This window comes from Podarcis pityusensis (genome assembly GCF_964106645.2).
Source record: "Podarcis pityusensis genome assembly, chromosome: 11".
Classification (NCBI taxonomy): domain Eukaryota; kingdom Metazoa; phylum Chordata; class Lepidosauria; order Squamata; family Lacertidae; genus Podarcis; species Podarcis pityusensis.
In genome coordinates this window covers 62,466,371-62,493,357 of record NC_138036.1, presented here as the reverse complement: position 1 = coordinate 62,493,357, position 26,987 = coordinate 62,466,371, and the positions used below count along the sequence as shown (strand labels likewise).

At 45.1% G+C, this 26,987-nt stretch overlaps 2 protein-coding genes and 1 long non-coding RNA gene across 7 annotated transcripts in view; 1 reads left to right on the top strand and 2 right to left on the bottom strand.

The window, feature by feature from the left end:
• Positions 1–8,238, top strand: part of SMC5 (structural maintenance of chromosomes 5) — a 73,011-nt gene extending 64,773 nt beyond the window's left edge. Inside the window, exon 25 of the mRNA XM_080972385.1 lies at positions 3,574–8,238. The gene's annotated coding sequence lies outside the window, so the exon portion shown is untranslated. The remainder of the gene's footprint in view (positions 1–3,573) is intronic.
• Positions 729–25,848, bottom strand: KLF9 (KLF transcription factor 9). 2 transcript variants are annotated; one of them, XM_080973183.1, is made up of 2 exons: positions 24,769–25,839; positions 729–1,631 (listed from the first exon to the last, which is right to left on the bottom strand). In XM_080973183.1, exons 1-2 carry the CDS (start codon positions 25,295–25,297, stop codon positions 1,402–1,404), a joined length of 759 nt encoding a protein of 252 aa, XP_080829309.1. In that variant the 5' UTR covers positions 25,298–25,839; the 3' UTR covers positions 729–1,401. The 2 variants fall into 2 exon arrangements, with proteins under 2 accessions (XP_080829309.1, XP_080829310.1); XM_080973184.1 differs by lacking the exon at positions 729–1,631 and adding an exon at positions 22,197–22,958 and having other exon boundaries at positions 24,769–25,848.
• On the bottom strand, positions 12,678–22,176 carry LOC308458344. 4 transcript variants are annotated; one of them, XR_013977240.1, is made up of 5 exons: positions 20,413–22,176; positions 19,866–19,946; positions 16,890–18,446; positions 13,320–13,396; positions 12,678–13,228 (listed from the first exon to the last, which is right to left on the bottom strand). It is a non-coding gene; the product is annotated as an uncharacterized lncRNA (long non-coding RNA). The 4 variants fall into 4 exon arrangements; XR_013977241.1 differs by having other exon boundaries at positions 20,481–22,176; XR_013977242.1 differs by having other exon boundaries at positions 20,501–22,176.
• Positions 25,849–26,987: the final 1,139 nt, after the last annotated feature.

Genomic DNA, 26,987 nt, shown 5'->3' with positions numbered 1-26,987 from the left:
TCAAGCCTAACACACAGGGTAAGATCACAAGGTACATAGTGGCAGAGTTCATGTCCTAAGAAATATTTTGACATACCCCCTGTGTGGTAGGTTCAATTACCTCGTTGTTGTTGTTGGTTTGTTTGTTTTCTTCTCATATTCTGTACAACAGCTGCAATTTATGAAAAGGTAGAAGTCTCTTGGAAAGTGGTTTTAAAAAACCCAACAAGTCTTCATTGTCTTGTCTCTGTTAGCATAGAGAATGTTGTGTAAGGAGAGAGAGAAAGTTTTGTTCCCTCCAGAAATGCACACAGTTCCCACTGGCTGACAGGAATCTGGCAACTGGATGAAGAAAATGCACCTTTCAGAGAGAGGGAGACATAAGGAAAAAACCTTTACAAAAGTGGTAGCTTATAAGGATGGTAGCTGCTGCTTATGCATCCATTCCAATGAAACGCAGCAGAATAAAGCACTGTTAGTGGTATTTATAGAGTACAGTACGGTACATCGTTTTCAGATGAAAGTCAGCTAGAAGTGGGGGCACTGCTGTTAGTCTCATACCTCTCCCACATTCTCTACAATGACTTTTTCACAAATATACCCAAATGGCAAATGAAGAGCAGAGCCACAGAAACACATGATACAAGCTTATATCTTCTTTTCCTTTTTGCTTAGTCATTGGTTTGTATGCATGATTTCACTCAAAAAAAGAGCAACATATAATCAAAAGTGTAGCTCATTTTTTAAAAAAAAACAACAACCTGGATATACAGAACAGTTCTTCTTCAGTATAAATTTCACCTCCTTGTTTGTACATCAATCAGCTAATAAGAGCAACAGATGTAATGGTTTTTTTCTTAACAGTCTTGAACAGGATGGACCACTGAGAGAGACACACACAGAGAGAAGTGAATCTTCTTCTAAAACATGTGCTATGGAGTTGGGTTTCTGTTCTGTTTCCTTTACTTGAGAAATACTTAAGTGAGCTGGAAAGTGGTTGTACTAAACTTTTTTTGTCGTTTTTGTTTTCATTTAAATACAAGCAGCATTACATTAGTCAACAAAACATGCCCATGACACAGCAATCACAAAGAGCTTGGAATCACTACTGTGGTGTCACAGGTCAAACCACCAGTCAGACATATATACACCAGTGTCAATTATTTAAACTACAAAAAGAAAAGTTGCATTATTTCTGCTGACCCCCCCCCAACGCCCACCCAGCAGTGACTGATTTAAGACTGTTGTTGGTAGCATAGCAGGGTGGAGAGGATGAAAATGTTAATCTTCCGGCTACATGTGCTTTAAAAATGCAAGTAGGGGAATATTTCTGTACACTGGCGGACGTATTTGTGCTGATCAGTTATGCCTTTCTCGACAATGGTTGTCTCCCCACCCCCCACCCCCATTGTAGTCTGTTATTCAAAAGGAGGCAGAGCTGGCCTTTTTAGATCGCTTGATCATGCTGGGGTGGAACTCAGTGTGGCGACGCGCATGCTTTGTCAGGTGGTCGCTCCTCATGAACCGCTTCTCACAGAGGGGGCACCGGAACTGCTTCTCCCCAGTGTGGGTTCGGTAGTGTCGCGTCAACTCATCAGAGCGGGAGAACTTTTTAAGGCAATCGGGCCATGTGCAAGGGAACGGTCGCTCACCTGCGGGAAGGGAAAGAAGAAACAAAGCAGTTAAAGGAAGCAAATTATGATAACTAAGGCTGGTTGTTTAAATCCTAGCATTTGATTCCTTAGAAGAAGTGCAGGGAACCTTTGGCTCTTGCCCAAGATGTTGCTCAGCTACAACTCCCATTAGCCCCAGCAAGCATGGCCAACGGCCAAGGATGCTGGGAGCTGTAGTTCAGTAACACCTGCAGGGTCAAAGGTTCCCCCACACCTGGCTTAGAAGGTCATCCGATATATTTGAGTATTTCAGCACAAGCAATACTTTGAGGATGCTCCATTAAGGTAAGTAGGTGCTGTGAACAAAATAAGTTCGGTACCTCACAAATTATTGCACTATCACTGCAAAAAGTGTAGCAGGAATCAAAAGCCTGAACTGCAATAAACCCCAACAATGGCACCTCCAGTTAAAATACGACTGAGAGACATGGAACAGCTGCTTTGCCTGGCCAAGAGGCCACACAGCCCTATTCTGCACTGAGTTCCAAACTGTCACGCCAAGAGATGTATCCCACTCTCTCACTATCTTAAGCTGCTGAGCAGCTACTTGTATCAGATATTAAAAATATGACCTCTACCACAGGGCCACAGCTTCTCTCATCCGCACTCAGATCCATAGCATTTCATTTCCAACACAGTACTAAGAGATACCCAAAGTGATTATCTCGTACTACAATTGGGCAACGCTATCCTATACAGGTCGGTGGGAGATCCCACAGTGGAGGAGCCATCACATCCTAAGCTCTGCCAGGCTCAGGGTTGGTGTAGTTTTATGACCATGGGGTGGTGGTGGTGGTAGGGAGAACAGAAGGGCTTTATGACTAGCTCCAGAGCTTCCTCAACGCACCCTCAACATGCCCCTTTTCACCTCCCATGCTGCCAGAGCGCTGATGGCAGTGGAGCAGACTTCTGCCTCTGGTGACAGGAAGGAAATTCCAGGGCAGCCGGCCTTCCCCAGGAGCTTAGGATTGCTGTCTTAACCTGCAAATTCTTGGCAGTTCTATGTCAGTAGGGCATGATGACCAAGGATCTTACTGTGACCTAATTACTTTAAGAGACAGGAAGCCAGCAAGCCATGCCTAAAAATGGTACTCCAACTCTTTGTCATCCTTCACAGCAATTTCAATTTGGAAACCACGTATGAGAAACAAAGAAACACCTTGCAATTTTAAAAATAATAAGCAAACAACTTATCCTTCCTTATTAATGTTTTTCAGTTTGTGTTTTGGTTGGGTCTGGAGGCATTTGCTTCCTTCCCTCGCTCCCACGCCCTGCAAATATGTATTATTAAAAATAAAGGCAAGTATGAGTCAACTTTGGTCAGACACACCAAATGCAGACACTGTTAGGTCTTCAAAGAAAACATGAACAAACTGAGTCCATGATAACTCCTCCAAGAAGAGCAATCCATCCACATTATGGATTGCCACGAGGTGGGCTTGTCCTCTATGCTTGCTCCTGCAAAAGCCCTTGCTGGACCCCGAGGTGTTTGACAGCTTCTGCCCAGTCTCTGACATCTCCTTTGGGCTCAGGAGTGCAGTGGCAGCTCCGCTTCAGGCACTTTGGAGGAAGCAGATTCTCTGCACTCATTCCCCTCAGGGTTCATGCCCTGCTCCTCCTTCAAGGAGAGGGCAATCCGACTGTTGCATCTCTCGGGGACTTTGGGTGCCATTGCCACCGCCATTGCTTGGGAGTTGGAGCCACTGTAGTTTTGCTCCTACCTGCATGGCTGGTTCCAGAGAACAGCCCTGGGGAACTACATGTCTGCATTTGGGCAGCTGGGGAGCAGGGTGCTGCAAAGCATAACTCCATCCCCCACACTATTTAGCCAATGAAGCCTCTGGGAGATCCCTTCAGGAGGTTTGGGGCACAGTGACATTGGTATGCTGATGATACACAGTTTTTCTATTAAATCCAACAGGCATAAGCTGAACCAGTGGCTGGATGCAGCGATGGAGAGGATGAAGGTCAGCAGACTGGGGTTGAATTCTGCTTAGACAGAGACCCTTTGCGTAAGTGGTTCAGAAGCCTGAGAACTGAGGAGTCTGCCTTTTCTGGGAGATGTTGCACTCCCCCTGAAAGGACAGGTATGCTGCTTTGGGGAGCTCTTGGAACCATATTTGCCCATGGAGGCCCAGGCAGCTTCTGTGGTGAAGAGCGCCGGTCAGCCCTTTGTCTTGTGCATGAGCTGCACCCTTTTCTGGCCGCTGTGACACGTGTTGGGAACCTCACCTCTGGATTACTGCAGTGGACACTAGGTGGGGCTTCTCTTGCAGCCCAAGTGACGAGTGACACTTCTTATCAGGCACATGCCACGCAACTGGGGCAGTTTTAAGGTTCTGCTGCTGACATGCAAAGCCCTAAATAACTCTGGCCCAGTTACATGAAAATCCCTCTTCCCCTCCACTGCCCAGTGAGAGCACTGCATTCAGCTAATGGAAGCCAGTTAGTTTTGCCGCCGCCTGAAGAAGAAGAAGAAGAGTTTGGATTTGATATCCCGCTTTATCACTACCCAAAGGAGTCTCAAAGCGGCTAACATTCTCCTTTCCCTTCCTCCCCCACAACAAACACTCTGTGAGGTGAGTGGGGCTGAGAGACCTCAAAGAAGTGTGACTAGCCCAAGGTCACCCAGCAGCTGCATGTGGAGGAGCGGAGAGGTGAACCCAGTTCCCCAGATTACGAGACTACCGCTCTTAACCACTACACCACACTGGCTCACACTGAAGCTTCTCAGCTTGTGGTAATGCCAAGATGGGCTTTTCCACTGGTGGCCCCCATATTGTGGGGTGCCCTCAATCATTAGGGTGACCATTCTGGAGGCTCCTGAAAACAGACCTGCTCCAGCAATCATTCCCAAGAACTAAACTTCTGATCTTATTGTTTCAACTGTGCTTTCACTGTTTCAATTGTCATACTTTTTCACTTGCCTGGGTTGTTGTACATTTTAATTAAGGATGTTTTAATGCCTTGCTGGAATCCTTAAAGTGTGTTTTAATTATGTGTGGATCTTATGATTGATTTTATAGTTGTAAAGCACTTAGAAGTCTTTCTGGCATATAAGTGGTATACTGTATAAAAAATAGTAACAATTAATTATATATAGGAGGACAATCCAGGATTGGATGCAAAGTTTTTCCTGTCCCAGGAACCTTTGGGTCTATATATCCAGCCCTGGAAAAAATATTAAGCTAGAAGCTTGAGAACAGGAGACCTAAAAAAACAGCTCACCTGGTGTGGACAAAATGATAACCATAATGTCAGAACACCCATGAAATAAACTAACAGTCATAGATTTCAGTAGCATTGTTATCACCATGACACAATTTCTTACATCCCATACAGGAGCATCTTCAACATTTCAATATTCTGTACGTATTAAGAATATTGTGAAACGCACTTCTTAGATTCAAAGATGTGAAACCAGCCAAATAATATAGCTGATAGAATGCTCCAACACTGTACTCCAGTGTAGTACATGAAACATGATTCAAATAGACAGGCCTATTATTTAATTAAAGTATATACCACTTAATGCCAAAATAGGTGCCCAAGTGGTTCACAAAGTATAAAAACCAGCTACACTTATATTAAAATAATAAAAATTCTTCATTAAAATACACAATAAAGCCATCCCTTTAAAACAATACAGCAATTATTCAGCGCAGAGTTATGGACAATGTCTGCCCCTGCGATTTCTATGGAACTTAAGTGTGCATAGCTGGGCACTGATATGTGGCTGATGGAAGGAAACATCTATTGTAGTTCTCAGACTGCAATGCTCTGCACACCTCCCCACTGAGACTTCCTTTGGAGCAAATATGCACAGGACTTCTAAGTTAAATGTGCTAAAGGGGGGATTATAGATGTATCCCAGAAAGATGGCCCTCAAAACTGTGCTTGGGACCCTGCAATAGTTAGTTGACCCTCACATATGTGGCAGCTACCAAGAAAGTCAAACTTCTAAATCCTTCCATGCTCTATTGACTTGTTTTGTTTGGAGCACTCACTCAAATAGTGAGATATTTTCCTCAATCACTGCCAAAAATGAATGGGTTTTGTTGTTAAACACAGAAGTGGAATGGAATGTTGGTCAGAATATCATTTACTGTAAGGTCTTCCGAACATTCCACTTGGATGGATGCCATGCAGTGCCAGCCAAAGACTGCGAACAAGGAGAGCTTAGTTTTCTATGAATCATCTCTACAAACCTGTGCTGATTTTCTTCCCAGCATCTCTTTCATGTGCACCAGCTGCTTGTAAGATGTAGATGTGATTAATTATTTCTGTATTTATGAGCTGGTTGACTGTTCCTCACTTGGCATCTTAATAAAGTCAACCGTAGCTGTGAGGAATGAGACTAAAAAGGATTCCATATCCCAACTACATAGAGAAAAATAAATCTGCTCTATCTATTGCCCTGGAGGATTTGATTAAGTAAATTGAAGTGCCCCCCCTCCCCACCAATCACCTTTGACACATCAACAAGGACAGATGTGATTGAGGGTGTCAAAGCACATAACTAATGACAAATGCTACCCAAACCATTTACGGGAAACAAACAACCATTAGAATAGCTTTTACTCCTACAGACTGTTCTCAGAGACACTAACATTAACATTATGAATCTGTGATGATATAACCTGCCAGATATCCATATCCACTCGCTGCTTCCAATCCCAGCATTTAACAAGATCTCAAAATAACATTTTAGCCTCTCAGTGAGCAGCAAGCTGAACCTGTACAAAGAGAGTGCTCCTACTTAGGCCTGAACTGTCCAGATTCTATGGCAAAGCAAGATACTGATTTGTATCAGGAAACTTCATATTCTGCTCTCAGTATAAGTTATGCAAATCAGACTACGTACATATGCACATTTGCTTATTTTTCTGAACAAATGAACACATGTAGAAGTTAGGCAAGAAGTTGTTGATTTTTAAGGGCAGAGAAAACTTGCAGAGGGCAAAAAAGAGTTGTTTACAGTTACCTGTGCCGTTTCAGAGCTGCGTTGGCACAGCAATGTACACTCGGAGCTTCAGCACATGTGGACTTTCCAATTAAATTCAACAGCATGAGGAGATCTGCACATGTAAAGGGGTTTGTGCACAGAGCCACACCTTCTTCCCTGTCAAGCTGGGTGTGTGCATCACGGTGTCCCTGTATCCACAAAGGATCACTGAATTCAGATGACGACATATTCTCAAATACAACTCTAGAACCCCATGGGCTGGAAACGTGTTTTCCAAAAGCAAAGCAAAACCAAACCACAAAATGCAAACTGTGACTATTAGGAATCCAGGAGCTGCCTCAGACATCATGCTGTAGCCTAACTGAAATCCCAGACTTGCCAGTCATGCCAATATAAGCAGATTGTGTGAGAGAAAAAGCATCACTAGGTATAAATGAAGTAGCAAACAGATTCTTAACAATAACAGCAAAGGGCAGGTTGTTATCCAACTCTGAAAGTCCTATCGAGTCCCAGGAGAAATGCAATGGGGATTGGTGGATGTTTCATTGAACTCCAACATGAAACCCCCTAAATATATTGTATTTATGAGTGAAAATGGTTTTAAAGCTGAAGGATGACAGCTTTGAGCCCACGTGCTCAGAGAGGTGATAAACCGAAGAAGCAAAATGAGAGGCACTGTTACTGAGAAGCTTGGTTCAGCGGGAATTGTGGATTCCCCCCCCCCCCCCCACTCCAGACTCCCTGCGTCATCAGGCTTTGCCCTGAGTGGTGAGCATCATTGTGGTGGACACAGAACACCCCTCTTGGGTGAGTCAGCAAGAATCCCAGCACATGATGGTCACAAGCAGGAAGCTGCACATTCCCCCAATTCAATCCAGTGCCACATCTAATGCAACAAACAACTGGCTGAATTGTGGGTATCTCCCACTGAGAGTAAATCCTCTCATCCAAATTAAATTAAGTGTGTTCTGAGAAGTCCATGTCCATCCCCTTTCAGCAAGGGTTAATTAGGTCTGGAGTATTCATTTTTACATTACAGGAAACCTTCATGCCTTTTCAGTAAAGACCATGGTATCTTGCTAAAAATGGATTAAGAAAACACACCTTTATGGCTGGGCTTTCACCCTGTGGCACGGCAGTTAATGAACTCAGGATGTCCCAGGAACACGCCACTGGTATCTATTGATGTGAAATACCACTTAGGTACAAGCCTGGAGCCTTTGTGAAAAAAGCCCCCCTACCCAAACATACAATCAGGGTGAGGCAGTAAGGTATGGTTTTCTCCACATAAATGGGTGCACAAGGCACCCCACCTTCTTGAAGTTGCTACACACCGCTCTGGTCCAGTCCTTGCACACAAGCTGTTCCAAGCGTCTCCACATCTCAGTCTTTCTGCTGCTTTGCAAGGGCTACACAGACTCTTTCCAAGATGCACTGGGCCCCAGGATGAGCCTCAGGAGCAGGCTCCTTCCTTCCGTGACCTAGGCTGTAGCTAGACACCCCTTACCTTCTCTCTCCCCTCATTTCCCGGTTTCCAAGCCACATTTATTGTTTTCTTTCGGGACTAGACAGGAACCCTCTGTGGAGAGAGGTGCCAGCCAGTGCCCTTCTATTTCTGAACCAATTTAGTAGGGTTCAGAGAATTCAAAACAAAGTCATACTTTGGTGCAAGGGCTGCATTGCTGGCCCCTCACCACTGCCTGGAGACAGATTCATTTCTACAAAGTGTGAGCAAAATAACATTGGAGAAGGATTCTGTGTGCTTTTGCCCCCTTTTGTGATGGAGCCCCCACCTGTTACAGCTAGAAGGCCTAAAACTTGAATCATCACCCTATTTTTGTTTTCCTTACCCAACCGCTGCATCTCCACTTTCCTGTTTTTCCTCTGTTAGTTTCCCAATTTTTCTCTAATCTGGCATTACATTACACATTGGAAATAACACTTTGAAAGTAATATTTCCCCAAAGCAAAGCTGGATCTTTCAGACTTCACCTCATTGTTCACTTTAGGCCACTTTTCCTCTTTAGTCGCTGCCATCTATCTCCACAACAGTAGTTAAGAATGTGGGAGCGCCTGCCTGGGAATGCTTCATTAACCCTTCCCACCACCCCCTGTGTTTCTGGAGTGGCCACAAAGCAGCTTTTGCTGCTCAATGGGCATGCTATCACCCTTCAGCTTTTATTAATTTAGAAATAAATATCACAGTTGCAGCAATGGTGCTGACTCACTGGTGCAAACTCACTAATATTGATCCATGCTAAAGAGAAATATAGTTAGGCGCGTCCATGCAAATATGTACTGGCAGGCTAGGAGACCTGGAAAAAGACAAAAAAAACACAACATTAATAGATATGGGAGGATCTAAACTTCATTCCCCATGAGGCATCTCTGAGGGCTTAGAAATAGGAGAATGATTGTCTAATCATTGGGCGGGATTCAACACGAGTCCCATCAGCAGAAGCCCTGTGCAAGGGTCCCCCACTTACTTGTGCAATGGGGCTTCCCCCCTCCTTTCCCTGCATCCCACCCCCCAATTGGATTGGGGGGCAAAGCACCCCCAGAACAGTGTGCAGGGAAAGAGGAGGGGTTGCTCCATTTGGAAGTTAAAACGCTTGCTTAGACAGAACGATCACCTGCATGTGATATTGAATTCCTCCCATTATTTCATAATGGTAGTATTATAAAAGATGAGAACACTGGGAAACACTGGCCTGCGAGTGCTCCAGTTGGAGAACAGCCTTTCCCAAAGGTGTCATGGACTTTGAAAACACTTGAACTCAGGACGCAAGGGAGAAACATGCTAAGAGAAAGGCACGCTTGGCAAATCCACACCGTGATCAACTCCCGCCCGGAAACCAATGTCCCCACTGTGGAAAGACATGTGGGTCCAGAATTGGCCTCCACAGTCACTTACGGATTCACTGTTAAAACAGTGTTTATGGAAGACAATCTTAATCTTACTCAGCTACGAGTGATCGCCGAAGAAGAAGAAGATTATAAAAGATGAACTGGTAGCTTCAGAAGCAGCTAACAAATCAAGGAGAAAACTAAGGCATCTCATTATGTGGCCAGACAACTATTATAGGCAGAAGCATGTTGGTTTTTTTAAGTGTTCTCAAACAGCATCATAATGTGGTCGCCTGGGGATACCTCAGAACATTTCTGCTATCCAAGTCCTCTCTTCTGCTGACCTAACCAAGGCAAAGTATTGAGAAGCATATTGTGGAGCCGTATCCACACTTGGGCCCAACCTGGGAGTCAAACAGATGAAGCAAAAAATAGTGACAGCTTGCACGGATCTGGAACGCCATTTGTATTACTGAGAGAGCATTCACTGGGCAGGCCACTCAGACAAGCTCCAATGGAGATCCAATACCCTGTTTCAGCACAACATGTTCAGAAACCAGATTCTGAGCATTTCATTTGTCACCCTAGGACCATTTAGGTGATCTTAACAGCACTTACAAAGCACTCCACCCGCCTACAAAATGACAGCACAATCCTCTCTATACGTGCCTACTCAGAAGTAAGTCCACTGAGTCAAGTCTGGATAACTTCCAGCTCAGTAGGTGCAGGATTGCAGCCACTTTTCACTAACTGCTGCATGGGGGGGAAATAGCCATCAGTGTATTTTAAGCTCTTCTTCCCTGAGAGTCAATAATCAAAATGCCTCCCAAATACCATTTATTTTAATTTCAATTTATTTAAGACATTTATATACCACATTTCTTAACAGTAGACATAAAAACATTCCACAGAAAATGGAACAATAAAACAACAGAAAATATCATAAAACCAAACACTACCTTAGTCATATGTCCAAAGTCCAGAAGGAAGGTCCCTGTCTTATCTCATCTGGGAGGGAGTTCTACTGAATGAACAGAAGGCAGCACGTGGTTTCTGGTCACTTTCAAGGGAAAATAACAAGGACTGGGCACACAATGCCCTTAGGCAGATGTCCTTTGAATTCTGGGCACTCGACTTTCTATGGACAACTCCAAGACTAAATTTTGCTAGACAGAATGGGGTGTGCAACAAGCCCTCTGCTAGAATAAGTAAGCCCGCATTATGCTGTGCTTGAGGGAAGAGTAATATTATGTCCCTGACGAACTGAATCCAAGAATGAAGCACAATATTATTTTAAAGAAAGAATGGCAGACTTTTCTCGTAATGAAAGACGTCTGTGTCAGATCTACCCTGACTCCTGCTTATGCAGATAGGTGAAATAACACAGACCTTGGGTGGGGGGCAGTGGAGAGAACCAAGGTGAGCAATGGGCTGGAAATCATCAAGGGCTCAGGGCATTCGCTCTGTCAGAATGTACACGGGCAATAGAAAGACTCTGCATAACCCACATGTATTAACCAAACTCCACCGCCAGGAAAATACTATGATCCAAGTTCCGACTCTGTTGTGGTGCTTACAAAATGGGTCTTCACAGCTGCTTCCATAAACAGCAGCTAACGGAAAATGGATGTGAGCTGTGGGGATTTTCTGTACTCTTCTTTATGACTAGCAGGATTCTCTGAAACACAAAGCAAACAAACTACCCTTCTCTTCTTAAGTCCTCATTGACCTGCTGGAAACTGTTGGATGGTAGTTAAAAAAGATAAGCAGAGTACAGTGGTACCTCAAGTTAAGTACTTAATTCATTCCGGAGGTCTGTTCTTAACCTGAAACTGTTCTTAACCTGAAGCACCACTTTAGCTAATGGGGCCCCCTGCTGCTGCTGCGCCGCCGGAGCACGATTTCTCTTCTCATCCTGAAGCAAAGTTCTTAACCCGAGGTACTATTTCTGGGTTAGCGGAGTCTGTAACCTGAAGCGTATGTAACCTGAAGCGTATGTAACCCGAGGTACCACTGTACAGCGGGAAGTGGTTGTATTTCCCACACAGGAATGTTATTGGACAATAACTCTCTTCATCCCTGACCACTGGGCAGGCTGGCCATGCTTGGAGTCAAACATCTGGAGGGCCACAGCTTTCCCCATCCCTTCCCTACAGAACAGACTGAGTTAGTGGATGGACCCTGCTAGGCACTGATTTTTCCCAAAACAGCTGGGCATTCCAGGCACCTGCAAGTTCACTGGACTCATGGTGGGCTAAGTGCACACGGCATTAAAATGTCATGCCTCTGAGGACCACTATTCCCTAATGCCAAAGGAAACACATTGCCTTCCTTTCCCTGCCCTTTGGATTTCTCCTCCCTCTTCTTCACAAAATAACCCTTTTTCTCACCACCTAAAGACTTCAGAGTCCCATCAGAGCAACAGATTACTGAGGGCAGGGAAACCATAATGGAAAAGCCCAACCTCAGCTCACAGTACAAAGGATATATATACAAAAAGAATGGATTTATACAAATCCCATGGAAAGAACTGCATTCATTGTGCTACATGGGGTTATTATTGAGAGACTGGTACTGGTTAAATACCAAGTACAGTGGTGCCTTGGTTTTTGAACGTAATCTGTTCCGGAAGACTGTTTGACTTCCAAAACGTTCGAAAACCGAAGCATTTACTTCCAGGAAACTCAATACGGAAGCCACATGGCACGCTTGACTTCTGAAAAGCGTTCAAAAACCAAAGTAGTTACTTCTGGGTTTTGGGCGTTCGAAAACCAAAACGTTAGACTTCCAAGACGGTCGAAAACCAAGGTACCACGGTATTAGTAACTCGCAGTCTCATATGTCTGTTGCCCTCTGCAAATCTGTGAAAACAACTATTACGACAGACTTTGAAGGTCCAAGAAAATATGCCTAGATACTCTAGTAGTGCCATGTGGAAATGTAGTAAACAGAAATATTTCTGCAAATATGAAATAAGCCATTATTAATAAGGACATCTTCATTCTATGGAAATGGTAGGTGGAGAGAATAACATTGCTGAGGTCAGAAACCAGGGTGGGTGGGTGCCTGGTGTTGGTGACCATTTATATATTTAACAATGGTGGTTTTCATGTGAAGTGGCAGAAGGATAATTTCAAAAGACAAATGTATTAGCAATATGAGTTTTGAGATATGATGTAGTAGAGCAGTATCTGTAACAGATTCAGAGAGATGACCAGTACCCAAAAAAAATTTATTTCGAAAAATACGATTACATGGGTCAGGTGCAAAAAGCAGGTGCTACCATATTTACTTCCTGGGAAGTTCACTCTTTGCTCCTTGAGAAGAAAGGAAAGCCATGAGAAAGCACAAACAGACAGGATGCAGCAGCCCAGTGACCATTCTGTACCTGCGTGGATTTCTAGGGAGGTGGTGAATCCCACATCCACACCAGTGTCAGGAGGTAAAAGTGCATGTTTTCATTAGAGTCCTGTGAAACTCCTGCTGCTGACACCTCTTTTAGATACAATGTTGGATAGATTCTGGCAGCACATTGCTTTCCTCTAGCTTATACAAGAAAGCTTATCTAGATGCCTTCATGAATGTAGAAGTCTGCCAAACTGTTCCTGCCATATTCTCTGAAGATTTAAGAGCAGAGTTTTCTATTTCATTCTACTGAACTTGCTCGGGTATTTGGCCATCACAGCCAACCTTTGCTTCTCATTGTGACAAGTGCCCAGGTATTCAGCTTCCCTTCCAAACCATTTCTGGTATAACAGTGATTTCTAGGATGAGAAATGGAGGCAGTTAACAGGATTATTAATAGTGCCCACAGAGTAGCAGAAAATCCAATAAAATGAAACAACTTGCATTCACCTTCTTGCACATATCAGCTTGGTAAGCAAGGTGTCAGTTGCTCTGAGAGTTCAGCTTCTGCAGAGGGAAAATGGGTCCTATGTGGAAACAGAAATGGGGAGCAGAAGACAGGGAGCAAGTTAACAACGGTCCTGAATTTTGCCAGGAAACACTGTTGACCAAGAGCTCAAGATAGAGCACAGATGGGGAAATGTGTGGCTCTCCAGATGGTCTTGGACTCCAGCTCTTTCCAGACGCAAGCAACATGGCCGATGGTCAGAGATGCAGGGTACTGGAGCTCAGCGACACCTGGAAAGCTCCATGTTGTCTTAGCCCTACTCTGGAAGAAAATAAAAAACAGAGCTACAGAGCTCTATTTCTATGGATGGAAACCAAACACATCCAGACCCTAGAGTATAATGTTCTCTAGGGGCAGAGGAAGAATTAGCCATACTGTACTCACAAACTTGCAGCGATGGAACACTGCTGTTCCTAAAACTTACAGAGATTATGCCAGTGGCCTGCGGTAAATTACTGCCGAAGAAGGTCAGTTGTTTGTCTTGTATGTACTTTACTATCCTGCAGTTGGCTGGCTGGCCTTGAATCTGCCTACTTGGCAACAGTTTCAGTAGATCAGCTGGAGGGAGGCCTGTAAATTAAAGTGAAGTCCAGACACAGAATCCCTGCAAACAAATGGCTGGTCTGGCAAATGCTGTGATGCGTCCACGTGGTAGGAGTATACTACGCAACATTCATTTTATTACAGTAGTGTACTCTAAGGGCACAGAGATAAGGCCTGAAAAGGGGGTTAAAACCAAATCCTCTTGACAGCTGATACTCCTTGCTTCCATACCTTGGCCATTTAAAAAGTGCACTGCACATAAAGTAGTGCTTTAAACTTATTATGCTGCCAAATAGGCCGCTTTACTTACAAAAAAGTCCAAGAGGTAAATATAGAAGTTACAATCAAACACTGATAGCTAGATCCTCCACATGAGACCTGAAACAAAATGCTGCCCTGCTTCCTCTCCCTTTAAGGGGGGAGCTGCTCTTCTCAGGCTACCAGCAACCAGCCTTGCCCTCAATGGGGCTCCAGCCGGCCAGCTCAGTCCCTTTCCCTCTCTTAGTCCATTTCACTTTTCAAACTGACACTCCATATTTTATGGCTCCTGGAGGCGACTAAGTCCTCATTGGGCTCTCTTTTTTAAGGGGGGGGGGAGGTAGGGAGGAAGGCTGATCCCTTTTGTGTTTTAAAAAAGGTATTGCCTTGTGAATACTGTTTCTCAGTGGCCTTGCTTTGGCTCAAGTCTTTGCTGATGGTCTTCAACTACCTGAGAAGGAGTGCCAACTACATTTTAAAAATTGTGTTTGGGTGTTTATAATATTTGTTGTTGTTGTTTAGTCATTTAGTCGTGTCCGACTCTTCATGACCCCGTGGATCAGAGCACGCCAGGCACTCCTGTCTTCCACTGCCTCCCACAGTTTGGTCAAACTCATGTTGGTCGCTTCTATAACACTGTCCCACCATCTTGTCCTCTGCCATCCCCTTCTCCTTGTGCCCTCCATCTTTCCCAACATCAGGGTCTTTTCCAGGGAGTCTTCTCTTCTCATGAGGTGGCCAAAGTATTGGAGCCTCAGCTTCACGATCTGTCCTTCCAGTGAGCACTCAGGGCTGATTTCCTTAAGAATGAATCGGTTTGATCTTCTTGCAGTCCATGGGACTCTCAAGAGTCTCCTTCAGCATATAATATTTAACCAGCAGTAAAATTAAGAATTAAAATATTCCCCCAGAATGCTAATAACTTTCTGAACTAAAAGAGGGTTGGGCATCTGCAGCTATCACTGGAGAAGAAATTCTATGGAAGTGTAGGAGCTTCTGAAAAGGCCTGGCTCCCACTCCCAGCTCTCTCAAATGAAATTGGGGAAGCCGCTCCCAGCCCATCTTAATTGATAGGAATGATAGCCAGTGACACTGCGTAGCCACATAGGTTTGACAGCATAGGGAACAAGCCAATGCCCACCTAAATCCCAAATCCACACCCAAATCCAGAGACCCTAATCTGAATCCCAACCCTGGCTCACTGGTCAGATCCATAGAGAGTACATGCCCACATTCTGAACATGCTCTCCTCCCTCCTTCGTGGAGTTCCCTCTTCAGAGGGGGCCCAGGGCCATGGGCATAGCCGGGGGGGGGGGCATGGGGGCAGCTGCCCCCTAAATAAATAAAATTCAATAAAAATACATAACAAACTGAGGTTCTGCCCCCCTAATAAAAGGCCTGCCCCCCCAACAAATATCCTGGCTACACCCATGCACCTTAAGACCCAAGAGCTTCTTTCAAGCTCAAAAAAGAGAGGTGGGGGTGCATTTCCCTTTGAAATGTGCATCCCTCACACATATATACCCCTTTTGGGACTTGGGGGAATTTAAAGAGCAGTTTCAGGGATAAGGAGGGCGCCTGCCACTTGGGAGGGGTGAAGGACCTCCATATGACTCCATATGACACATATGGAAGGCAAGTGTATGCTTCTCTATATCCTTGTCCCCAGCTGCAGCCTTAATGTTACGAGTCATTAGGATACGGATTGAAAAGGAAATGAAAACAAAACAAAACATGCATCATAAAGCTTTTACAGACATCTAAGGTGCAATCACATTTGGGATACAGGTTACATTTCTAATTTGCACCACAAAAAAGGGCTAAAGCATTTGGAGCTCTTTTATAAAAAAGATGAATTGGAGCATGTATGGTAGACAATTTTTAAAAAGTGACTAGTTTGAAGAAAATACAGAGAACTTTCTCTCCCTTTCATAATACTAGAAACACAGGCTCACACAAAAATTAATGATTTACTGTGAATGTTCGAATTGCTGCTCCCTGCCGATGGGCAGCAACAAACCACAACCCTTGATTTAACATTACAGATGCGCCATGGATTGTGGTTTGTTTTGCTCATACAAATCACCTTGACTTTGCAAAGTGGCTTGTTTGGAGCAAAAAAAATCACAACCCCCAGTTGGAATATCAAACTAAATCCTGTATCACTGTTTGTTGCTCCCACTCACTAGCAAGGAGTAGTGAAGTGGGAGCAATCTGTGCATTCAAGGTAACTATTTACTATGGCTTACCATGATGTATCACTGATTGGCAATAGGTTCAGGGCAGGAAAGAAAAGAAAAGTAGTATTTCCTGCAACACAACCAACTTATAGAACTCAGCATATAACATGCTACAACTATTATCTGTGATAGCTAAATGGAACCTCAGTGCTTCAGCAAACAGCAGTGGGTGAGTGTCCTTTGCAACCTTAGGGTGGGCTCCTCAGGGGCCTCTGGATGCCCACAGTTGCAAACAGAACACCGGGATCCTGCAGATGATTTACTGTGCTTCCATTTACTGTTGCGCGTCAGCCTGAGGCAGCTTTTAAACAGATAAAGTGAAAACTAAGAAAGGAAAAATGGAGCTCTTAGAAAGGTTGCATTCACCCCATAAATAAAAGGGGTATAGGAAGAATTAATGAATGTCCCCACAATCCCCAAACTCAAAAATCCAGTTACCACAAACAATACAAAGAAAACACTCTGAAATACCTTGCATTCCTCTTTGTCTCCCAAGGCCTCTGGAATGTGTGGCATTCCTGCTTTCTTCCGAGAGTGCTTAGGGTCTTCTGAGCTCTTGCGCTGTCCAAGCACCCGCCCACCAGCTTGCATCAGCACAAGGATATGCAGTTCTTGTCAATCTTAGCCAGAGATGTATCCAAATTGCCCAGAAATGACTGAAGTCTCAATGGATGGGTGAGAAGTATAGGAATGTGTCCAGAGCAGGATTTCTTCCTTGTTCCAGAATGCTGCTGTTATCCCCCAATGTTTGGCACTGGCCATGCTACTCCTTCATTCTTCTTCTGGCATGGATTATCCCAAGGAAATGATTCCTGGCTGGGCAACAGAGTCTGAACACCCAGTTCCAAAGACTCAAGATTAAGAATTCCACTCTCACTGAATCCTGAGGTTTACAAGCATCTGGATACTTCATGGCCAGCTGGCAGCAGATCTGCAAAGCATCATTTTCCTTCATATATGTGATAAACAGTCAGCTTGTTAGGAAGCCACAAAGATACTGATGCTGGTGAGAAGAAAATGCATTTAGATCCACAGTATGTGCATTTCTAGAGGCATGGTATCTGCTTGCTAGGAAAACACGGCCCATAAAGAAGAGTGATTAGACCAGAGAAGCCACTGAGACACAAAACAGTAGCTTCATAGACTTTAGCACCGATATCTCAACTTTAGCAAAATTGTTTTTCTTACTTGGAAGAAACAAAGGTAATTTGAACAGTGCAGGACAGCCAAGCAGCAAGAATGGAGGACAAGGTCTCTGGATTACTCAAGCGTGGATACAGCATTTGGGTTAGGTATCTACCTGTGCCTGTGAGACATTTCTGTTGCTGCACAGCTGCATTTTGTAATCTATACAAGGAGTCATGAGTCTCCTGTATTAAAAACCACAAATTTCAAGATGGCAAGATGTTTCCATTTTTTAGAAAATTGATATACTTAATATGCTTGCTGTTTTCAAAAGCCTCAAACTTGCTTCTTTCTTTGTTTTTACTGATTTACAGAATTGAGAAAGCTGTAACCATTTTTCTTTTCTTTTTGTATGGTTAAGAAAGAGAACCATAACCCACTGACTTTGCAAGATGCAATGAATATGCTGCAGATTGCTGTTCTGGCTCAGAAAGGGCAGGGTGACATTGGCTGAGCCCAAACATTCCTAGGCATTAACAGTTTACATATTATAGGAGCCAGTCTACATATTATATGAGTCAAATATTTTGAAATATTAGGGAATGGGCTCTTTGCAAGCAATTGGAAAATGGAAGGTCCAGATATTAGAATCTTAACTTGATTTCCAAAGCCATTGCAGTCTTGGGATGGCAGTTCAGTTCAGCAAATACTTGCCTTCTTCCATATGTTCTGGTCATCATCTCCAGATCTCTTGACCCCATGAAATACGACGGATGTTAACCGGTGGCAGGGCTTTTTCCGATGCCCAGCCTGTGGAACACTTTGCCAACTGAGATATGTTAGGTCCCATCACCTTATTGTTTTAGTCAGCCAGCAAGAACATACTATTTAACACCTGCCAAACTAGTGAAAATGTTGAAAAAGGTAAATGCAATGAAGTAGAGGGATCCTTTTCCCACATGTGGTGGTCCTGTAAAGTAATCAGGGAATTCTGGGAAGTAATTTACAATACATTAAAAACGATATTCAAAAAAAATTCCCCCCAAAGCCCGAGGCATTCCTTTTGGGAATGGTAACAACAGAAGTCCCTAAAAATCAAAACAAACAAACAAAATATTATATGCCACCACTGCTGCTAGAATCTTATTGGTACAAAGGTGGGAACAAATACAGTTCCCACCAAGGAAGAGTGGCCGTTTAAAATGTTTGAATATGCTGAATTGGCAAGCATAACGAACAGGGTAAGAGAAAAAGATGATAAAGAATATAAGGATGATTGGAAGATGTTTATTGAATATTTTAAGAACCAGTATAAACAAGTAAATACCACCTAGCAGGTCTTGAGTAAATCCAGCAGGAGTTAATAGAAGAAGATATTCGAAGATTAAAATTTTTGAATAAGCGATGGGGGGGAGGAGAAACCAGGAAAAGGGTGGAAGGGGAGTCACCAGGTATTTAGTCGTATGTCGAGATTGGTATGAAAGCTGTACAACTGGGGGGTGGAGGGAAGGGGAGGTGGGATGTGTGCCTTTTGTTTCTCTCTCTCTCTCTCTCTCTCTCTGTGTGTGTGTGTGTGTAAGCTTTTAGATGGTTTACAGTTAACACTGCTTTAATTTGATGGCTATTTTAGAAATTATTATTGTGGTTAGTTCATGATGTTAATAGTTTGGTTTCAGGACTGTGCCAAGGAACAGGAACTGCAAGATATGCTTTAAAAGTTGTGTAATGCTTTGATTTGTTAGCTGCATTGAGTTTCTTTTGGTGTTTTTAAATTTGGTGTTTTTGAAAGTTAAAATATAGAGAGGGGTGTTTGTGTGTGTGTATCTGTATATTAGCTATATAGATATAAATAAACAAATAATGTGAATATTATACAGTGCTACGGAAAAGTAATGTACTTCATTTTCTAGAAAGCACAAACAAATACAGAACATGCTCTTTTCTGCAAAGGGACAACATGGAGCAATAAATCATTAATGCTGGCATTTTCAGAATGTCCATTTGTGGCAATTATAGTTACCAATTTTGGTGTGAAAGAATGAAGCTTATGAGTAACTCTGACTCTTATTGCTCACTGCTTTCCTCTTCAATATGCATTTTATCCCCCTTAGGATACAATATGTGTGTTTTATACTTGAGATGAAGAAGAAATGAACATTAGAAAACAAAGTTTGTGAGTAATAGAAACTGATCTTGCCATTTAATCAGGCATTATCAATATAGTATTAGAGTCAAATATAATGCATTTCACTATTCACACAGTATTTTCACTAGCATAAGAGTTTTAAAAATAAAAGGATTCTTGCAAAGAGAAATCCTTACTGTCGCGCCAGTCACCTCAAGTAGGCATTGTGTTCACAAGAGCATATCCTCAATCCATCCATTCACACACTGCATTTCTCCCTGTGAGTGAATAATAGGTGAAGGTTGGGACTTCTGATGTGGAAGACACAACTTATTGTGAGAACTTTCTCTCAAACACAGGATAGATGTTGAAACCACATGTAACTTCCATCTTATCCATGATAACTGCAACACTTTGAATTTAATTACCATCATGGATTTAGACCCAAAGTTCTATTAAAAAAATACCAATGTTTGCTTGTTTTTAGTGTGTATGCTAGAGACAAGAAACTTACATGGAGACCTCAAATGGCACACATATAATCAACATCCAGAGAGGTAGCTGTGAGGCTTTCTAGATGCTGCTGGACTGCAACATCCCTGAGCACTACCAGGCTGCCTGAGGCTGAAGAGAGCTGCACTGGAGATTGAGTGGCAATGACATCAAAGAGTACCACCAGTAATAATTCAATTATAATTTAAATGATTTAAGGAATTGCCAAGGTAGTTGTATAAGTTTAAATACCAGTAGAAGGATAGGAAACCATTATCTGTATTGAGATCCAAATGACACGTATTGAACTTCTCAATTACTTGTTATTCCACAGTTTTACCATGGAGTCTTGCTTTGAAGTTCATATCCATTGCTAACTTTGCGATTTGGGGCTTTGTTTGTTCCTTTGTTATGTCACATGCAGCTCTCAAAGCAAGATGTACTTCTGACCCCAGAAGGGAGAAAGAGCCTGTTTGGGAGACAGCTGTGATTATCATGGTTTACAGACCCATAAATGCTTTTTTTTTTAACTCTTTCACCTTAACTCACACACTATGACCTTCCACAACTTTCAGAGAGATTTTCAGCATGGTTAGGGTTACACTGAGGCAGATTCCCCACAGCACGGTTAGAAACTCCTAATGGCTCCTTAAACCAAGGTTACAGTCCCCAAACAGAATGTCTAGTTGCCATTTGGGGGCAATATGGCTCTCAAGTCTTATTCTTCAAATGATGGGCTGACTGTGATTGATTCTCAGTTAACTATCTGGCCAGTTCAGATGACAACCTGAGCTCAGTTAAGAGCTTTGAGAACTCAAAGAGGAAAAGTCACATTCCACATATATATTGGCCTATTCCGATATTTTTTCTTAATGGCAACTGCTCCTGTTCAGACTGCACAGAAAAAGCATTTTGGCTCCAGAAATTCATTCTGAATGTGCAGATAAAATATAACTGATAGAATTCTACAGGATGGAGTATTAATGTGAGAGAACAGTCCAGATCCAATGATTCCCAGCCACTTGCTGCCAGGTGGTGGAGATGTCAGTTGCCATCCTGGCACCCTGGAATCTTTCCTTGATCGCAGGTGGTTGAAAGCCAGGTGCAAAATGTCCACAGTGTCCACAAGGACCATGCAAGTGCCTCCAGGCCCCCCTCCCACTTGGACATGGAGCAGATACACCCTAAATTTGAGGAAGCCCCTTCAACTAGAATAGTATGCCCTGTGCTCTGGTAAGTTGCTCAGTACAGCTGCCCTCATAAGCTACGGCACAGACTGCTATGACACCTGTAGTTTTGCACTGTATAATGAATAAAAACTCACTGAAAAAACATTTTACTTGAAAGGGGGATTGAGCAGGATTCTGACACCGTTCTTCAGAATAAAATGTGAGAGCATGCATTAAAAATGTAAGACAATGGAGCAGCCAAGGGTTTACCTGCACCTTCTTTACACAGTGGCTGTGAAAGGCTGCATGGGAAATTGGACTCGATGGCCCAGAAAGCAAGTTCCAATGAAGAAAAGGGCCTATTTAAGTATACATTAAAAGTTGTACGTAATAAAAGCAGAAATGTGCTTTTTTTAAAAAAAGAGATCCCCAATGTCCAATGGGAGCCAGCCCATGGAGTGGGGGCAGGCAGGTACCATTGAGGAAATGCCACCATATAGCTACGGAACACACAGTATATGCCATGGGCCTCGCGGGGTTTTAATCAGGCAAGCAAGCTTTACACTCAAATGTAGAGCCCAAGTGTTTTGTTTGCTAAGGACACAGACTTAAACCTTTAAACAAGGCTCCTTTGATTTTCTCATTACTACAATGGTATTCTCTCCCCCCCCCACTATAAATAAAAATAATTCAACTTTACACTAGAAAATGTGGGGGATTTACTAGCAAAAGGAATAACTTTGTATGGGGTGGGGATATTTAACCACTACAAGCTATTACTAGCTGTAAATAACTCAGTGATACAAATGAATTTCAAAGAGCAAAACAGAGCATAGAGTTTATTATTTCTCACATTGGTGGGAAGTAGAACATAAGTTTGAATGTATGTATGTATGTACATAATGTATGTACATAAGTGCATGTATGTACACACCTAGCAGGTCAATTAATAATGCAAGTAATTTGCATTCCTAACTTGCAGACCATTGAGCAGATGTCATTATCGGTAGAATATAAACCAGTGGCAGGTAGGGATTGGGGAGAATTTCAATCCAGTACACATTTCAAACCAAATCTATTAAATCCATACTTTGCAAAATGATATGATAACTGAAACATTTTAATTGCCAAAAGCACATAAATCCAATCCAATCCAACTCTGATGTTACTGGTTCAGCGTGGGCACCAAAAGCTAGTGGGACAGCCTCAGGTGATGGACTTCTGTACATTCACAAATTAACTGGAACTCCTGCTCTACTAAGGAAACTGGCTGGTGTTGCTCTTACTCTTTTCTTTCCTATGTTCTGTGTTTTAACCACAGGAATCACTGCTGAGTGACACACGACCCTCCTTTTCCTGTTCATCTTCCGTTCTGAACTGCATACGATGCCAGTTCTGTCAGCAGGAAAGCGGCACTGGGACTCCCTCCCACAGTAGACAGAACTAGGCCAGAAAGACACTTCAGCGGGGAGTTCAGCCAGAATCCACATTCTGCCACTCCCTCCAGGAGAAAGATACTTTAGTACACGGATGTTTGCAGCACTACTGGTCTTGTGTCAGTTCCTAAAACAAAGATCTCTTCCTCTTCCAGTTGGCTTTTAAGGGGGGAAGTTGTGGTGGGAAAATAATCTACAAGAAAAATGCTAATATTGAGCAACATGAGTTTCTCTCTTGCCTACTCCGTCTCTCCCCTTATCAGGCCAGCTTCCACTTTTAAAAAGCCATGCAGATTGTATGCATCATGCAGTGCTCTCAGCCAAACCTTAAAATCTAAAAACACAGCTTTTAGAATTTAGAATTAGGATTTAATTGCTAAAACAGACACCTTTTTATATTGCTAGGTTAACATGCTGCAAAACTGCTATATCATCCAACTCAGGGCACAAAATATCCTGTTTTATGGATAATTAGGGTTGTGAATTCAGCATTTACTTCCCCTCTCTCCCAGTCCATAGACACTGCCAAGGCAAGTACCAGTTGAATGTAGGGTACACCCATGTCTAAGACTAAAAATATAGACACCCATTTTCTTAGGACTTGAGTCCAAATGTATAACCACATAACTATGAAAGAGCCATGTTCTGCCACTGCCATACCACAGAAATACGTAGCCCTGTGTGCTATCATACCATTATTAGAAGCTGCCAACACATGTGCGCACACAAATGGATAACATGTCCTTTGCTGGAAAAAGTGACATTCACCAATCACTTGGTCTTCCACAAAAGCTTTACTTAAATATGCACTTGTGAAGCAATTCATTTTTCTTTTGGCGATGCACATTGAATACTGCAATGAAAAACCAGCTGTGTTCAGTAGCTGAGGGTGTGACCCATACAGTGGGTTGGGTTCTACACTGGGAATAAAACAGTAAGCATTCCCCTAGAAGTAACACTTTACTGAAGACACACTCAACCGCTGCCTAAGACATCAGGCAGTCAAAGAGGCAGTCAAGCAACATGTCTTCATTCAAATGTCTCAAATGAAGATGGCTACTGTATTATTGAGGATTAAATGAAAACTGAAAGTCATTTCAAATGATAGATGGGAAAGTTTCCAAAGACAGAGACTTCACACTCTTATCCTTCTCTGCCCAGTCAATCATACATGAAAATGCAGTGAACATCAGGATCACCCATGCGTCTTTTCACAAGAGTTCAGAAAGGACATCATCAATCCACAACAACTGCCAAAACCAGGCCACGCCCAGTGAGTTCTATGGAACCAAGATGTGCCATGGAAGCCCAAGCAAATGCAGCTCTAGAAAATATGCTATTTGAGGAAACAGCTGAGGAGGAATGAAGTTAGCTTGCCATTCTCTATTTTACTTCACTGAAATACAATTCTAGACAACACAATACAAGATCTGCAGGCAGACCCCTGGACAGATGCCCTGGCAAGAAGCAAAGAGTCATCATGAAATCAGATGCATCCCTTAGAAGCTCTAGCAGCGCATACATAACCTTAAGCATGCCTCTCTCTCTCCCTCTCCCAGCCCTTGCATTCCTTCCATCCTCAAATAAGCATTTTTGGACTAAACAGCTCCTCTGCTGGCCTGAGCTTCTCAGTGTAAGCACACCTAAGCGAGAGGGGAGGGGGAAACCCGAGGCTCCGGAGCTGACAAGCCCGTGAAAACACCCTTTGCTCTCCCTCCCTCCCACCCACCCACCGCCTTGACGTGCCGTTTGCATCGACACCCTGTACCCAAACGGAGCCAGGCTGCTCTCTCGAGCGCCGCGAAGGCGGAAACGGGCCGGGAAGCCCAGGAGAGCGAAAATCACCGCCGCATCTTTAAGAGGGTTCAAACGAGGACAACCGACATCTTTTTTTTAAAGGCAAAGCAGCAGCAGCGAGAGCAGAGCCCCGCTTGCCTTTATGTAACGGAAGCCTTTCTGTAAACAGCTCCAGCCCCGACCCCCCCCCGGGACCCCCCCCTCACCTGTGTGCACTCGGTAGTGGGCTTTCAGGTGGGACGACTTGCCGTAGACCTTGCCACACCCGCTGTAGGGGCACTTGTGTCTCTTTTCGGCGGCCAGCTTCCCTTTGGCGGGCGCCGCGCCGCGCAGCAGCGAGAGCGGGTCGGACCCGCCGCCCGCCTCCTGCCCCCCGGCGGGGCTGTGCGAAGGGCTGGAGCCGGACTCGGTGGTCACGTCGCTGTCGGATCCCGCGTCCTCGTCGGGGCTCTCCACGCTGTCGCTGCAGATGGAGGGGGTCGGCAGGGGCCGGTACTTGTTCAGGTCCAACAAGCTTTTGGCAATGGTCACCAAAGTGCAATAATCCTTCCAGGCGTCCCGGGGGTCGTTCATCTCCTTGGTCACGGCGGCGGCGGCGGCGGCCTCGTCCTCCTCTTCCTCGGGCATCTTCAGCAGCTCCGCTTCCCGGGTCACGTCGGGCTGGGCCGCGGAGCGGTTGGAGATGGACACCAGGCACTGGGCAGCCACGAAGTCCATGTACGCCACCGCGGACATCCTGCGGGCGCCGATGGGCCACGCTTCCCGCGAGCGAGGCGAGGGGGGACCGGGGGGCTGCGATCTCCGGGCGGCTCCGGGCGCTGCCTTCAGGCTGCGGATGGCGGGGGGAGGCGCTCACGCCGAAGGATCCACTTCCGCGCCTCCTCGGCGTTTACATAACCACGAGCATCCGTGACCGCCGCCCCCCGGAGAAAGCGGGAGAAGCGCCGCCAGCCCCACCTTTTGACCTGGCCGCCCTCGCGCCCGCCGACGCCGGCCAACTCCGGGAGGGAGCGCGGGCTGGGCTGCGATCCTGGCGGCGGCGGCGGCGGCGGCGGCGGAGGCTGCTGCCTCCTCGCCAGAACAGTGTCACAAGTGGCGATTTCAAGTAATTCAAGTAGCACCGAGGGGTGTTTCCCCGCTCGCTCGCTCGCTCGCTCGCTCTCGCGCCTCCTCCCGCCCGGAGAGAGAGAGAGAGAGAGAGAGAGGCAGCTCCCCGTCAGGCGGCGCCCGGCCGGACCCTCAGCCGCAGCCCGCGCTGCCCGCCTCTCGCTCGGCGCCCGCGTCGCCCAAGCCCATCCCGCGGCAGCAGCGCCTCCGCCTCCGCCGCCGCCTCCGCCCCGCCCGCAGCACCCGGGCGGCCGCCAGAGCGAGCCCACTCTGTTTACCTTCTCGCGCTGCCACTCAGAAGGCCTTTTGGCAGGGGAGGCGGGACCGCCAGCCCGCGCCGCGGCCAATCCCGGCCTCCGCTCGCCAAGCCTCGTGCTGCTCCGGAGACGCGCACACCCCGCTTAAAAGGGCGACGCGCGCCGCTCTCGCCCGCGCCGGCGTGGGGGGCGGGGCGGGGCTCTCCCTCCCCCCGGCTCGCCCCCCCCCCCCGCGGCGCCGCGCCGCGCCCGCTTCGGCCCCGTTTCCCTCCCGGGGCAGCTCTCCCCCGTCCTGCCCCGCGCCCTGCGCAAGAGCTCCGAAGTTTGCACTTTCGGCAGAGATGGGGTTAACTGGCCCGCCCGAAGTCCTTCTAGTCCCAGCAACCAGCGGGCCAATCGAAAGTGATGGGGTTGATGTCACTCGCCGTGGCTCCGCCAATCAAAAATCCAAGCCGAGCAGTTCTCACTTGTAAACTAGAGAGGTGGGAGCAAAGGCAAACTTCAGAGAGTAGCTTTGGCGGGGAGTGGGGGGGGGGATTATGTAAGCACGAGCAAGAGCCTGTTCCTGGCGTTCCCACAGATGGTGTGTGGAATGAGTATTTTATTAGATTACGTGGTAGGCCTTCAAGTCTCTGGTTAAAAACAAAATCTACCTTACTCCCAAGGTATTTGCTCAGGGCATCCTTGTGGAAATAGGTGCTCCCTGCCTTCATGAAGTCACTGCACAAAACCACTTCGAAAATGATGCAACAGGTAGGGAAAGAACCAGTTCATGCCTAGTGGACAATTAATATTTCTTCTTTACATAGGTCTACCCACAGTCATTGCCTGGGCAAGATACCTCACGGAACTGTGGGAGTAGGCCACACAATTGCACAGGAATACACTGCCAAAGCCAATAACATCTTCTGTGAGGACATCCATAAAATCTTCCCAAGGTGAAGGCCCTGCCTCCAAGGCAATGGCATTCATGAATGAAACAATGTAGCACCACTGATATATGTGCCATGAGAACCATTTTAAGACCTTCCCCATGCTTTATTATTGATTTTCTTCCCTTT

What these genes read in the sequence shown, in the direction of transcription:
- KLF9 (XM_080973183.1), bottom strand. Translation starts at nt 25,297, where the DNA reads ATGTCCGCGGTGGCGTACATGGACTTCGTGGCTGCCCAGTGCCTGGTG. An exon ending in CCACTACCGAGTGCACACAG is followed by an intron (nt 1,632 to 24,768) that starts GTGAGGGGGGGG and finishes CCCTTCCCGCAG; the next exon opens with GTGAGCGACCGTTCCCTTGC.